The 16,788-nt window shown below is 37.0% G+C and overlaps 1 protein-coding gene across 1 annotated transcript in view; it reads left to right on the top strand.

Moving 5' to 3' along the window:
- The window catches only part of LOC149087792 (LIM domain transcription factor LMO4-like), a 223,001-nt gene extending 207,110 nt beyond the window's left edge, over nt 1-15,891 (top strand). Inside the window, exon 4 of the mRNA XM_089231706.1 lies at nt 15,469-15,891. Coding sequence (XP_089087832.1) covers nt 15,469-15,736 — 268 coding nt within the window. The 3' untranslated portion in view covers nt 15,737-15,891. The remainder of the gene's footprint in view (nt 1-15,468) is intronic.
- The last annotated feature ends 897 nt before the right edge of the window (nt 15,892-16,788 follow it).

Genomic DNA, 16,788 nt, shown 5'->3' with positions numbered 1-16,788 from the left:
CCTACTTCCAATGCCGATCGCGCTCGCGCGCGTGTGTGAAAGTGACAAAAACGATATCGCAAAGATTTCTATCCGACTATTTCGGTCGTCATTGGTTAGCCGCGATCGGTAGTTTGCGGTAATCCATTTTTCCGTCCAAAGGCCGAACGACCACAGACCGACCGAACCTGCAACGAAATGCAATTGGCATTTTCTCTTTCTGTCTGTGAACCTCGTCTTGGATTTCTCCTCTTTCCTCTTGGACTCAAACAGAATTTCTTTTCCTAACGACCAAAGTTGTCCACTGGGAACAAAACAAAAAAGAAAAATGAAAATAACAATAATAATAATAAAATAATAGGAAAAAAAAGGAAAAACTCTGTAATGACTACTAGTTATTGAAACAAATTCCCAATTATTTTTATAGACCTCAAAAGATCCAATTTTTTTTTCTCTTCTTGTTTCTAGATCCGAATCCTCTTGAGAATCAGTTCTTTTCCTCCCATAATTCTTTTCTTCTTACTTCTTCCAGGAGATGGAATTTCTAGTTTTTCCTCTTTTTTCTTTTTTTACTTGCAGAAAATTGTATCTATTTGTTATTTATTGATATTCTTAACGTTATCTTAGAGCCCCCCCCCCCCTCGTTTGGTAAACATTGTAAAGGCATATGTATAAGTATGTTTCTGAGTTGAATAATGATTTTTTTGAGGATATTACCGATAGAAATGATCTTGTACATATAGATTTCTCGATTTTTTTGCCGTTTGATTCTGTTTAGGATACTTGAATATAAAATACAACTGGAAAATAAGGTGATGCCAATACATACGATTATGTGTTGATTTGGAAATTGTTTACTTATTACAACCAATCCATGGTTTCACACAATCATTGATTGGTGATAGTTGTTCAGTTATCATCCACTCTACATACTGTAATATGAACCATGTAAATCTTATTACAATATGCAGAGTGGATGATAACTGAACAACTATCACCAATCAATGCGATGATTTTAATGTCGTATTAATTGTAGAGAGAAAGTAGACAAACTTAGGTGGAACTGCCACTTATTGACGTTACAGCCGAAGTGTCGGTATAATCGAGTTTTATTGTATTTGTCTTGAAAAGCTGTTATATACATATTCCAAGTAACTTCAATTTTTTTTGAACGCGAGGGCCATCATGATGTTTCTTAAATGCTGCTTTCCCTTCTGCCGATGCATCATGCCAAAAAACAAACTTTACGGGTATCGAAAGCGGAAAAGAATCAGGGTATCATACTTAGCTATAACGAATGAAAATAGCGATCAATCGTTATTTTATCACAGCATTTGCTCTGAATTCATCTAATTCAAATACCAATTGCGTAGTTTATTGCTTAATTATGCATATATTTTCCATTTTCATTGCTTTTATGGTTTGTCGAAGAAGTTGTTTAGCGTTATATCAGTCTGAAGATCTGTTAATTTTCGTTTTTACAAGTTGGTTCCCATGAGATTTAAAGAGACTTCTTCCAAGATCCTACCGTGATAATCCACTCAAACGGCTTTTGGACGATATAGCATCTATATCCGGACTATATCGCGACAATATAATGGGAGAAATCAGAATCACATGAATACGCACATGTGATATCCTCTGTTAAATATTGATCGGAACACGCTAATCAAATTTTGTGTTTTTCTTGTTCGTTTGAAGCCGTGAAAGCTGATTCCAGGAGAAGAAAATGGAGCTCCCCTTTTTTCCCGGAATAACAATAAAAAAAAATAAAATTGGAGGGAGAGGAAACTGCCGACCCCCCCCCCCTCTCTCTCTCCTGATATATATAAGCCCTGGCGCCTCTCGAAATGCTTCATTTATCACATCGAATCGAGATTAAATATCAGGAATGATGAATCGGTCGCGGTAATTCAGTTCCTACCGCCCGTGGAAAAGATAATAACCTGGACGAAATAAATCACGAATAAAAAAAAATTATATATAGAAGGGATATGTGTGTGTGTGTGTCCGGTATGTGTGAGACTTGATCGAGGAAAATAATATAAGGAGCCGGAGAGATAGAAAAAAAAAATTTTCTTGTTCGCGAAATCAAGTTCGAAGATCATTTCTCAAAATAAAATAAGTAAAAAAAAAAACAAGAAGAAAAATTCTGATTTGTGTCTTCTAAGCGTCAATCTAGTTTTCGAAAATGTGATAGATGAAGATCGTAACGAGCAAAATGATACTAAAATTACAGAGTTGGGAATTTCCTCGTAAAAAAAAAGATATTTCTCTTGTTCAAAAAAAATGGATTCTTGTTGAACAGTGAAATCAATGGATTGTTTTTTAACGCCCACAAGACATAAGGTATTATACTGTTCAGTTTCACGTAGGGGAGTTTATCGTTCTCCTGTGGAGAATGATGGTTTTTTATGGTGAAGATGCTTTAGAGAAATATAAAGCCAAATAAATTTATTCTTCGACGGGTAAATGTTCTGGAAAGTATAGTTACGTATATACGATTGGTTTATTGTAAAACTTTATCATATGCAGAAGGATTTCATTTGTCATTAGAACGTAAAAGCGAAGTTGTATGGGTATATATTGTACATGTATATTTTATCCCCCGTGTTGCGCGTAATATCCATCAGAGTCAGACTGATACCGATTCATCTTTTCTCTATATGTGATACATACCTTTTAATTTTTAGTATGAAGAAAATTATGAATGATTCTGTTGAGGGAAAATTTTTCATTCGAAAGCATATGCAATTATGTAACTCTGTGTGTTAAAACTTGAATATTTCCTATATAAGTAGGGTGACGACAAAAAAAAAAATAAACATTCCAATAATTATAAATTATTTTATGATGAAAAGCAGGCCGATAAATTTTTACGTACAAGTTAAATAGATGGCGCTAGTTATTTATTAGAATTTTATTAGTACAGCCCAGAAGTTTAGGCAAAATGTCATAAATGCCTTTTCTTGCATATTTCCAAACTTTTTTGGTAAAAATGTCTTTTCTGCAATTTTCGTGCCATAAATGTGTCTTTAACATAGTTTTAAGTTTATTAATGAATTTCAGAGGCCATAATATGTAAAATTTGGATACTTTGAGCATTGAGAACTTCAAAAGAATTGTTCTTTTTAAAATTTTCCAACTTTCAGTATTAATTATCATTAAAAACGTTTTCCTCCCGTCCAGCCCCATTTAGATGCAAATAAGTGACCTCAGAGATTGGTGGTGCCATGCACTAACTTTGCTTTGACAGGATGGCGTTAGACGTTAATGATTTTTTTTCAGATCAACGCAGCCCGTGTTAGAAATAGAAAAGCAGAGGGAAAATTCGAAATTTTTGTTTCTCCACATGCTTCATATGATATGTCTCGATCAGCCATTGGACTGCGTTGTTTGTGTATAGCTCACCGATGACTAGCCCAAGAGGCAATGAATTGACGTCATGGCGCACACAAGGCGGGATTGGAGCAGACAGGGCTCTGAGGCCCATGTTGTTTTGATCTTGTTTTTTTCGCACCATAAATGCATTGCAAACAACTATGGCTATTTATTAAACATACACATTTAGTAGTCGATTGCGTTGGGGGGCCCCGACGCCATACACACGAGGGGCCCCCGCGTTTGAAGGACACCTAAATATGTGGTAATATTAAAAAATTAGTTAATTTTTCTTTTACAAAAATAGAATAAGATAGCCATGTGTGTGTGTGTGTGTGTGTTTCAACTATAGAAATGATGATTATTCCACATAATACAACAAATAAACGAAAATTATTCGCAACTCGAAGGAGTCCCACATGTCATTTTCTCTACCGGCTCCGTTTCTGGTAATGGTTGTCCTGGAATTGGCCTAATCCTGAGGTCTAATAGCATTTTATCTTGAGTGAAATCAATTTAACTTAGGTAATAATGCAGTTATTATCAACCATAATTAAAGCAATAAACGGGTTAAGTGCAACCAATTATATATTTAGCTAGTTTTTGAACCTTAATACCTTTGTTTTTAGTTATTTTTTCTTCCTTTCAAAAATTATAAATGCCTTTTTTAGTGCCTATTTTAGGCATTTTTAGTGCCTAAACTTCTGGGCTATATTTATTAGCTTCGGGTCGCTCATAACTGTGTACTACGAACGCAAAAATCATCACAACAAAAGTTGTCAGAGATTGGAATGAATGTCGCTTCTGTTCGGAATCAGCAATTGCCCCAAAAATTTGATTTGAGGTATGGGATTATCCCACGTTCAATCTGAATTCCGCCCACTTCTTTTCAAAAGACTTCTATCTGACAATAAATTTTGATCTGAAAATGGCGAGCTTTAGCCGCTTCGCCGATGTAGCTTCAATGATAGAGACTTGAAACTGAGAAAATGATCGTATTAATAGATAAATATCGCGAAATAAAATAAGGAAAAACAAAAAAATTTGAGATTTGAGTCTTCTAAGCTTCAATCTAGTTTTCGAAATACTGTAGATGAAGATCGTAAGTAGTAAAATGATACTAAAATTACAGAGTTGAGTATTTCCTCGTAAAAATAAGACATTTCCCTTGTTCGAAAAGATTCTTATTAAACAGTGGAATAAATGGTTTGTTTTTAACGCCTGGAAGTTGTAAGGTTCATTTTCTTATAGGGGGTTATCGTTCTCTCTAGAAGAATGATGGTTTTTATGGTGAAGATGCGTTAGAGAAATAAAGCTAAATAAACGAGTAAAGGTTCTAGAAAGTATAGCTACGTATATATACGATTGGTTTATTGTAAAACTCTATCATACCTGGAGGACTTTTATTTGTCATTAGAACGCAGAACAGGAGTTGTATGGATATATTACATATGTATATTTTATCTGTGTGTATGATATTAACTTTCGATGATTCAACCCTTTGAAAACATATTGACATTTTTTTTCCACAAATACGTATGTAAATGAGTGAGTCCTGTTAGCATGATATTTTTAATTGGGACAACACAGTAACTTAATCAATCAAAATGGTAATTATGTACAGTGTGGTCAATTATGGGGGTAAAATATAGTTTCCCTTTATTTTATTGTTATTTATAATTTGATAAAAACTTGTTCAGCAAAGTTGAATAGTCGTTAAATTAAATTTTATTTTTTATTCCCTCAGTTTTGTGCAGTTTGATAAACCTCCGAAAGCGTAAAATTTCAACAGCTCTCGAAAAATTACACCGACAAGGAATCAACCCTTTGTAGATATCAATATTATTGTACTTATGTAGTCGTATTTTGTACTGAAACGACCCTAAAAGATGTGCTTTCTAAAATGCCAAAAAATATTTAAAAAATAAATTGGTATAATGGATTTTTTTTAACACGTTATTGACCATGTATATCGAAAAATACACCTGACTATATTAGATGAAACCTTATTTTTTTTTTTTTCGGTATGTCTTCGTATGAGGCCAGCGTGGTAAAATAAAAAGACTATACAAGAAAAATCATGATTTTTTTATCAAACATGTTCATCATGAGTTTTGGAAAAGGTATCAAAAGAGGTGCCTAGACTATCTCTTCCTCTGAAATTGCAAAATTTTCAAACTTGCTCGGTCTGAAATGAGATTTAGATTGCCTTTTATGTACCGATGAATAACTCACTGGATATCTTACAAGTTTAATCTAGCGCCTATCCGTCCTATCTCGAAAAAAATCCAAAATCTTAACCCGTCTTCATCCAGATTTTGAAATTTCTGGAACCGAGTATTCTGTTTTGAAATTCAAAGGAATGCCCAACAGAATATGTATCAAGTGCTTGAAGAAGACAGACAGACACCACGTGTCCAATGACGTCTCGTTTATGAAAGAAGAATTAAGAAGAAGAAGAAGAATGTGATGAAATGAAGAATTATTTTCATATAAATTATGTTAATAAATGTAGTGTTAAGTCTTGTAATTTGCGTCTTAAGTTTCGGTACACTCTCTGCTGCTGAGACTCAAAACTAGCATTATTTCTTTCCTCAAAAAATGTCTTCTTTGATATACAGGCTTCTCACTGCTATCTTGTCCAATTTTAATGAATTTCGGAAATATTTACGGGACGCTATTCGATAAATATGGCCATAATAAAGAGCGTGGTTTTCTGATATAGAAAGCATGAATGATGCTGTATACACACATTACACTGTATGCACACACACGCAAAAAATGATAATAATAATAAATAACTACGCCATCCCTCATGCTGCTAAACAAACATCCTCTGGCAGTTTTATCAGTACACGAAACACACAACCATTGTCAAGCGATTATTAAACACCTAGTCCCTCACTAGTGACGTGCATCTATTTTTTTACAAACTTTCAAATCACTCATTTTTGTAAGTCGAATAGGGAGGGGGGGGGGGTAGCTCCTTATTCATCAGACTTTTCAAGGGGAATAGCAGATGTGGGTCTCCCCCCCCCCTTCCAAAAAAGATCACGTCGAAGTGATCCATTGCAGTGACTGGCGCTCGTTAAATTTCATCGTGGAAGGTACGTCATCGCGTGTTTGCTTTCATTTGCTTTTACCCCTAATTAGAAATGTGTCTTTGCTTTTGGGCCGTCAGTGCCGTGGGGGCCAGAGCGGAAAGAGAGGATAATTGCCTATTTATTCATGGGGGCCCCCCCTCTTGGAAATAGCCTCTTCATTCCCGGCCACCCTATCTCACGTGTTTTGGTTTTTTTTTTAACTTCTCTCCTTTTTCTCGAGCCTTATTATATACATAGTATATCGGTCTTTTCCTCCAAAATTGTGTGAAGAAGATTCTTTTCTGTTTTTTGGCGGTAATCTTCAAACGAGGCAAGCGATGGGGGGAATGGAGATGCCTCTTCTCATTACTTTCTTTTTCGTATGTGGACGGATGAGCTGTTCGAATTAAGGACTAATCCACCGAGAATTCTGGTTGGACGTGAGCAAGATATACACCCTTTTGCGTCTGATAGCACATACTTATTTTGTTCAGAGTTCACGTACATATTATGTATGCACCTATACCAATGATCAGTGGAATTAAATGGGAATCATGTTTCTTTCCAGCAATGCCCTGCCCTCATCTCAATCGGGCGAGCTTGATTTTAATCTTTATCGTTTACGTGAAAATACGGAGCATTTCATGATTTTGAAATGAATACATTCTATCAAATGTATTTTTCATCTGAATCAGCGTCAGTAATAGTGCACCGGATTGGGAACCTATAAGACCAAGAGGGGTCCCCGGTACCGATTAGTAAGGGACAATTCCAGATTGTGGTGTCATAGAGAATTTTTCTCTGACAGGGTTGTGGATAAATGGAATACAGCTTACCTCCGGGAGTCGTAAATTCTAACACAATTGACACATTTGGAAAGAAATACGATAAACCAATTGAGATAAATCGAGAAGATATCCATACGTAGATAGGTATTTCAATTGATCATAAGCATTAGTTTTTACTAGTTTCATTTTAATTGTCTATTGATTTCTCGTGATAATTGCTCTTATTTTATGGTGCTCTATTTTAGTTATGTTTTATTTCCATATTTTTTATGGACATCTGTTTTCAGCCCCCTAGTTGGGCCTTTCGCCTGTTGTCGCCTTTGTATTTGGAAAAATGCAATACTGCAAAGACCACAACAGGCAACACGCCGAAGAAATGGTTAACAGTTTGCACCAGTTTTTTTCTCCAAATTGTTTTGAAAACCTTGATTTTCAACCTAGTTATTCTAGACCAGCGTATTTTTATCGTTGCAAAATCCTCAAAACAATCTCCATGTGTTCTACCATTAAAGTAATCCCCCATGTTCTCAAAAAATTCTTGAAACGATCTTCACTTCCTAGTAAACTCCCTGTTCTGGAAAACCCTTTAAACAATCACCAATATGCTATAAAACCCTATCTATATAGAATCTCTATGCTCTGGAAAAACCCTTGAAATAATAGAGAGAAACGATGTCACTCTCTCCGCTGTTCATACGATGTGCAAAAGCCTGGATAACCAAGCGGAGATAGAGATGTAGTTCGGAAAGAAAATTCACATTCCTCTGTGGCGAATCGAACCACCAATCTCTCACTGTCCGGGCGAGTGTTCTAACCATTGAACTACAGAGGGCAGACATTTTCATTCCTTAGAGCATATGTATGTACGACTATCCGGACACAGATTGGTGGTTCGATTCCCCACAGAGAAATGTGAATTTTCTTTCCGAACTACATCTGGATCTCCGCTTGGTTATCCAGGCTTTCGTACTTCCTTGAAATAATGTCTATGTTTTAGAAAACCGTTGGAAGAATTTGTATTTCCTTAAGGAATTTTCAAAACAATCTTCATGTCCTATAGAAAACCCTTGAAACAATCGCCGTGGTTTAGAAAACCCTTGAAACACTCTCTATATATTCTGAAAAACCCTTCAAAAACTCTCCATGTTCATAAAACCGTTGAAACAATTTCGTGTTGTTAAGGAGAATCCTTGATTCTCCTTTCCTGATGATCCTTTTTTCTTGCAATTTTACCACAACTATCACACACTGCTATTGATCCACTGTTTCTTTCAGAAACCCTAACGATTTCTCGAGAGACCCCCCCCCCATAGTTTCGCGGATACCCGGTTGAGAAACGCTGTTTTATACGATCAGTACTCATGTAACTTACCTTTACTGGCAAGTATCCATCGTCTTGTCTCGGCCGTTTCTTATCAATCAAACTTATTGGTTCTGTTTCTTGTGTAATTTTCGAAGTACCTACAAAGACGATAAATCATAATCATACGCTGGATAATACCCATATATTTACCAATATTCGTGTTTTCAATACATCTTTTATGACCTGAAACTACATAAAATGTGAAATACATAGCACTAAATAACGGGAAAAAAAGACAACAATAAATTGGATAAAGCTGTATTTCTTTATCGACCGATCTTTATCTAAGGTACAATACGAGAGATATGTATCATCATTATTGTTATTATGATTATTATAGAGCCATCGGATGGCCCTCGGGCAAATCCGTTATATATATCTATCTGTTCCCGTGGTATGTAATTTTCCATCATTGGTTGATGTCCCGTAAAAAAGTGATCAATTTTCGTGAACGGCCATATCCGAAATTACAGAGGGTTTTTTCCTTACATGTACTCATACGATGATCATGACGATGATCCAGTGAAAGGTGTTTTTTTTTTATTTCTATCTTTTATATCATTTTAAAAGAGAATGAGGTCAAGGCTATTTTATTCTATTTAATTTTATTTCTGGGTCTGTAATTTCAGAAATTCTTCGAGTTTTTCCGCCGATTTTTATAGGAAATTTCGAAACCCAGGTCAAGACAATGTGTGTTTTAGAATATTGATTGCATTTATTCCGTGAATTTCAGTAATATTTTCAGAGTTTTTCTGATTCTTCCGAGACAAATTGGTAGTTCATCGAACATCAACTCTTTACGGTCCAGAGGTGTTTTCGGCATTTCGTTGGTACGGTTCATACGTAGTACTTTATAGCAGTGTTTCTCAACCTAAAACCATACTGCCCCCCTTTTGGGGGAGGGGATGCATTCATGCATTAGCTGAATCAAGAAGTTAAGGGAGGCCAACTACTACTACGTTTTTTTAAACTATGAGTTTTTCTCAACTCATAGTGCGTGAAGTGTAATGAATGAATTATACTGTTGTAGGCCTGTTGCTCTCTGCGGTGAGACTTTTTAACGCCGCAATAGGTCTGTAAATGTGCCGGTTAGCTCATCTTAAAAAATTAGATTTGAGGCTGTTTACCACGTCACTCAACGCCGAGTGCCAATTTTGGCCCGCGAGTATGTATGGCCTAGAGCCCTAGACCACCGGGGGGTTCTCAACCTTTTTTGACTCGCGGAGCACTTTTTAGTAAAAAAAATTCTATGGCGGAGCCTCGTATAGGCCCATTTTTTAATTACTCATGAAAGACTGATTTATTTTTATTATTTAAAAATATTCGCAACCATTTTTTTTTAAATTTTACTGGTTTTTTATTTTCCTTGAGTGGCCGTGGAGCACCGGTTGAGAACAGCTGGCCTAGACTAATTAAATTTTAATACTCACTCGATAATTTCGCCTCCAACGGAGAGATGAGAGAAATACATAATGTAATAATAGTAATAATTAATGCTGTATAATCACAGATAATAATTTCTCATAAGATCGTAAGACGTGTTGAGAGCATCTGGATAAGATAACTAACTTATTTTGATCAACCGCGATGGTTATTAAGCGAACTTCCATCTACGGAACCACTCCATAATATTGTTGTAGTAGTACTACTATACTACTACCACTATACCCGTGTGTTTGTTTATATATGTTATGAGTTATATATATAATTTACATCAAATGAGAGAGAGAGAATAGGATGGAGATGGGAGATGGAAACGATCGCAATCTCCGATTGCGTTAAACCAACGAAAGTGGCCGTAACGCAACTCACCTCCCGGGAGTTGGGCGTAATTGATTAGATTTGATGGCTAATAGAATTAACGGTTCGGAAATCCTGCTGTTCTTGGGGGCCCCTCTAGATTAATATAGGCCCTTATCTTTAGTTATCTCTACTCCCCCCTCCCCACGTCGGTTAATAACACTAATTAACTGAAGACTCTTCTGTAAAGTGCCACGCACTACTAGTAGTAGTCTTTACGAGATTTCATTCCGCAATAACTGCGTCTGCTATCGAGTGTCGTCGTAAAACTCCTTTAACCTCGAAGAAGAACATTAAAATTTACCTCGGCTTGTGCATGTGTTTGTGTGTGCATTTGATATAAATCATTTCTCGTGGTGGAATAAGTTTGGGATTTTTCCAAGGCATTCATTCTGATGCTGTCTGTGGCTCTGAGCCTAGTTAGTGGTCGATGACATCAGCCGGTTGTTTCGTTTCTTTCGGCCTCTTTATCATAGAAATAATAATTACATGGGTTCCAATTAAGGCTAGACAAATCTGTTTCCCTGCATGCTCGTTGCATGTAAAAATTTCGATCGTATTTTTTTCGACCGCATGCCTGACGCGGGCATATAAAAAAACCCCCAGCAGATTTTAAATCTCTGTTAATTTAATTTCGATATTTTGTTAAACTTGTTTTTGTTATTATTATTCTTTTTTTCATCGACGATAGATAGTTACGCTCGTGAAATTCCACAGAAATGCTTTCTTCGACAACTATGATACAGTCAACGTATTTTGATCTGTTGTTACGGTCTTAATATTTAACAGCCCGTTGAGGTCATGGGCTTTCATATACTGCAACTGAGCTCGTAGGTTCTTTTGGGCATCTCTGGACCTTTGGCTTGCTTTCTTGATAACTTCAGAGCAGCGATTGTGCGAACGAAAAACGTCTTTTTAAGAATTGCTACTAAACATTTGTGGGCGTCAGAAGGATAAATTATATTGTCTTAAACATTGAGGGATGAGTTCGAATTTCATTTGCTTTCCCGTACCGATAATTTTTGTATGGAAGAGAAATAAACATTACCTTTCAAACTGAAAAGTTTTGCACTAAAACTTCGGCTGCCATCTATCAAGTGAAAGCAAAACTATCTGTTATCATTCTTGATATAAAATGGTTGTTGGTTTTAAATCGATGTGCAGCATGAAAGTACACATCATATGGTATAAAATTATAACTTTTCTGTTTTTAAGCTGCATGCGTACCCGCGTAAATTTTATGCGCCGAAGTACCAATTACTATGTTTTTATGTTTGCCGCAAAATATATTTTTGTAAACACCAAAAAACACAGTAACCGGTGTTTTGACGCATGAAATTTACACCAGTATTCAACATAAAAATAAATATATATTGTTACGAAGGGTAGAATTTGAAGAGGCTGTGAACGTATGCAAGGTACGCGTGGCATGCGATCGTTAAAAGAGAAGAACGAGATTCTAAAAGGACTCGGACAGTAGAATTCGAAGAGAGACATGCGTATGTTTGGAAGGCTGCTCTATTTGAAGCAGGACTTCTAGTTTCTGTAAATAAAGACGTTTCCTTGCTCTCAAATCCTCATTGCTGTGAGTGTCTACCCATGTTCAAGTCCTCGGCGAAGAACCCGGGAGAACTCCACCCGACGGGATGAATCTGGTGACAGGAGGTTCGTCGAGAGACCCGTCGGCGACCCTCACAATATATACAGTCGAATCCCGTTATAACGAACTCCAAGAGACCGGAGAAATCACCTCGTTATAAAGGAATTCCAGGTTTTTGCATTTTGTTCTTACGTAAACTTATCTGGGGGATTAGAAACATGTTCGTTAAAACGAGATTTTCGCTATAACGGTATTAGTTAAAACGGGATTCGACTGTATATATTGTTTTATATCATATGATGTGTACTTTCATGCACATCGGTTTAAAACCAGCAACCATTTTATTTTAAGAATACCAACAGATAGTTTTGTTTTTATTCAAAAAGTGACGTAGTTTGCCCATCACTATACTATTCTGCTGAGCCGCAACAGAACCATCAATTGGGCAAGGGAGCCGTGGACAACGAAAACAACTGCCTTGGTCCGTTAAACCACAAGAGACAAGATCTACCATCCTCTAAAAATGTGAAAATCTCCACAAAATTAATCATCACGATGTAATTCGTGGTGAGATCCGATAAAAGCGCCCCCGATCTCACGCACACATTTCTCGTCTCTCTGAGAACGACTCGAATTAATATTTAATTTCGGAAGTTCGATGCGTTTGAACCGTGGAATTTTAAATTTCGCAATAACATCAACCGGTCGGTCGGATTCGTCAAATAACCCCCAGCGCAGGTTTTGAATCTGCTCGTTCTGTTCAAGAGATAGATTGACGCATTTTTGCTCGGTCCCTATATATCTGGTTATGCATTTGCCAAAGACAGACAGTGTGCTTGCTCGTTCTTTACACGGTGGGGGCGGCCTGAGAGAGGACTCAGCCTGGGAAAGAGAGGACTGAAGCCGTTTGAATGTGCAATAGCTTTAATGTAATTTGCTATCGGGCCTTTCTTAATCACTTATCGGGTGCAAGGGTTGAAAGAAAAGCGAATGCTGCAAAGGATGGGGCTCCCCATTGCCTTCTATTCTACCACTCGGTCAGCCAACCAGCCCTCCATCTCCAGAGAGAGAGAGAGAGGCTCTTTCTCTCGACTACAAATCATGTTTGCGCCGCTCTGCAAAATCCAGAAAATCCATTATCTAATTTCATTAATTTCGACGCCGGCCACCCGGCTAATAGGTTTGTAACGCTTTAATGGCTTCCTATCGATTTATCGACAGCAGCAGCCATTGGGAAGAGGCTCGTGTGTGTCCCTCCTTCTTACCCTCCAAACAAATGCGAAATAGCGTTCGACCCCCCCCCCCTCTCTCTTTCTCTGGAAAAGGAAACGGGAGAAAAGGGAGATGGAAAACCATCTTTTGTTTGAACTCGAATGGAACTTTTGGGCTAATCCAAAAGCCTCCCCATCTCCTCTCCTATACCTCTACCTTTACTGGCTTTTATGTACATTTTCTTTTGTCCTTCCTGTACATCATGTTGTGAATATATACGTACACCTTCAACATCCTTTGTTTTCCAGAAAAAAAAAATGTTTTCTTTTTCGAAATTTATTAAGTCAGTTTTAATAGTCAGCTTTGTTCTGCTTCCACGGCCATTAACTCTATTTCTAAGCCATTTTCAGTTATTACTGTATTAGAAAGTACCCTTAAACTCGCTATATTTCTTGTAATACATTTTCTTCCGGTAGAAATCAAGCGTGTACTTAAATTTAAAAAAAAAAAGCCCTTAAAGCCGTGGCCAATTTTTGCCGGAGATATTGATACTAGGGCTGCACGAATCGCAAAAAAAAATTAGGCGCCAGAAAAAAATTTTACCCGAAGAAAAAAAAAACCCAAAATAATGGCTGTTTTGACTTTCCAGGGCATAGTGACCCTCTTCCATATGTTGGCAGATATGCTCTGCTATAACTTCCAAACATTTTGTGCTGCCTATAGCTTGCAATTTAGTAACCACGCAAAGAAAATTTTAGGCCCCAATACTAATTTTTTAGTCGCCATGGTAACTTGGCGCCTGGGATTTGTCCAGTCCTGCTGATACGTATCTCGTATTGCAGTGTTTATCAAAGTGGGCGATATCGCCCTCTGGGTGGGTGATGGAATGGTCCGCGAGGTGGTAGAAGGTCTTATAAGTAGTCTTGAGTTGAGGGAAATCAGATAGAAAAAATGATTGAAGAAGGGGATTGATTGATTGATGACCGCTCACACCCAGAGCTGTTGTGCAAGACAACTTCCTCTCTTTACCTCCTAGGAGGCTGGGTCGTGTCGGAGAACATCTTCTATTTATTCAACAAATGGAAAAAAAAATGAACGATGGACAAAAAATTGAAAAACTCAACACTTTCGTATGTTAGCTGTGAATGTATGCGTGTGTATCTGAAGATGGGTATTCAGAATGTGACTTTATCTATTTTTCGAACTATCAGTGAATGAACGTCAATGGGAAGCGCGGGAGGTAAAAAGAGGCTCGTGTGGATCCCCCCTCCCCCAGTACGGATGAAAATATTATCAGAATATTCAGTTTCTTGTGAAATAATGAGATGAGTGATATATTTTGCAATATTCTAGTTGGCGAGATTGAAGCCCGTATAATACCCAAAAGGTGATGAACTATTCTGGATTATGTGATGCTGAGCTTGATAGTCTCCAACCGCTACTTGGTGGATTTGAATTTGTCTGCGCTTGAGGCCTAGGAATGTGCATAGTGTTCTGACCCATTTGACTTGGTTTTTCAGTCTTACTATCTAAGGGAATGGAACCATCGGATTCCTGTGATCAGTGTTTACTTTTTGCGTGCCCCGGAACCCTTTAACCAGTGAATGAACGCCACGGACGCCTTCGTGGTAATAAAGTTGTTATAATTGAATGCGGTTTTTGCGAAAAAGTTATTCTCGCGAAAGGATTTTTTTTTTTTTTTTTTGATGGTATATAAAGCAATTTAGTCCAAATTTCCGTCGATAGAGGGTGCTGCACTAAAGCAAATCACTGGAAATACCTAAATTAGAGTCCTATACAAATGCAGGGCGTACGATTAATAGCTCATTCCGAAATTTTCCCCATTACCGGCGCTTACATAACGATTTTCATCGTTTTCATCGATCACAGATTGTGATGAAGCTTCGGTAATGTTTCAGACGCAGAATAAATTGAAGAAAGGCTCACGTCAAATTCCTCGTGCCTGACTTTCATGTAGCACCCTTTATCGACAAAAATGTGAACTAATTTTTTGTGTGCCAAGAAATATCCCTTCGCGAGAATAACTTACCAGTTCCTTCAATTTGTTATGAATTTTTAAACTATTTATGAATTGTACGGTTTTTTCATAATAATAATATCGGCTTCAGTGATTGATTTTTACTTTATGTAAAAGTTTGTTCTGATGATCATTATTTTCTTCACACTACATCAATTTATATATATATATAAATATATATATATCGATACTTAATTTTTTTTTTTTGACTTATCTCTTTGCAGGTTATTCGGCAACAGCGGCGCGTGCAGTGCGTGCGGGCAGATGATCCCGGCGAGCGAGTTCGTGATGCGAGCCCAGGGCAACGTGTACCACGTGAAATGCTTCACGTGCGTCAAATGCCACAACCAGCTGGTCACGGGTGACAGGTACAACCTCGTCAACGGAAGTGTTTTGTGCGAACAGGACTGCATCAAGATGCTCAAGGGAACGATCAGTCCCGGTGGAGTTCGGAAAACTAAGATGAGGGTCAATTCGGCCATCAAAGTCTAAGGGAAAAAACAAACACGGTCATCTGATCATCGTTTTGATGAAAAAACCAACAGGAAAAACTATCGAGTGTGCACCCATTATATACATACATATAGTGATTATATAATGATGATTATAATAAAATAATGACACGAACATCTCAAAGGCGCATCTTGAAAAAAAACAAACAAAAATAATCTCGAACCTCATCATGTAAAAAACTGAATATATTTGGTCTCGTCAGCCTAAAAGAACTGACCATTGGAGAAGAATTTGGACACTTCCAAGAGAAAAATTCGGTTTTTAATAATTATTATAATTATTAATTATTATTGGTTCGTCGACGGCACAACCGTTTTCTTTTCTTTTCCCTCCCTCTAATATCTCTACTTGTACTATAAGTTATCTTCGCGCTCAAACATACATACTGTGAAATGGAAACATGAAGATACGCAACATTATGTGAACATGATTCAATGTACAGTGAAATGGAAAAAAAGGCAGCAATATTATGTTGACGGACGCTGTATATATTATCATTATTATTATTAATTATATAAAACAGGATGAAAATGGACGCCGATCTTCACTCAAGATGGCGCTTTTTTTTTTCTTTCTCTTTTTCGTGTAAATGACACTGGAATTTCACAGTTTTAACTGAAAAATGATGAATCCGCAATTCATATATTGTAAACCAGGCGTCTTCAACATTTCTGACATTGCTGGCCAAAATTGAAAATTTTCGTGGAACCCGCGGGCCAACAGCGAGCTATACCGTCGTAGTTACAATTGTAAGATGGTATCCAGATCCACAAGGGCTTTTAAGTAATATATGGTGGCTTCTAATTGGATATACTAAAGGGCTGAACTCGGTGTAGGACTCCAAATTGTGGTAGACTGAAAACTATTCAAGATGGAAACATTCCTTTTAATCGATTCTGATTAAGTTTTCGATTATTTATTTATTTTATTAATTTTGGAATTATTTCTTTCAGTAATTAAAAATTTAGATTAAGTCTGGAATAATTCCTTTCATATTGATTCTGAAATATTTTTCAATAATTCTGGAATTA

The sequence above is a fragment of the Pholcus phalangioides genome, unplaced genomic scaffold (genome assembly GCF_987345545.1).
Source record: "Pholcus phalangioides strain wild (caught in Gottingen) unplaced genomic scaffold, Ppha-v1.0 ptg000004l_1, whole genome shotgun sequence".
Taxonomy (NCBI): Eukaryota; Metazoa; Arthropoda; class Arachnida; order Araneae; family Pholcidae; genus Pholcus; species Pholcus phalangioides.
This window is presented reverse-complemented; position numbering and strand designations above follow the sequence as displayed.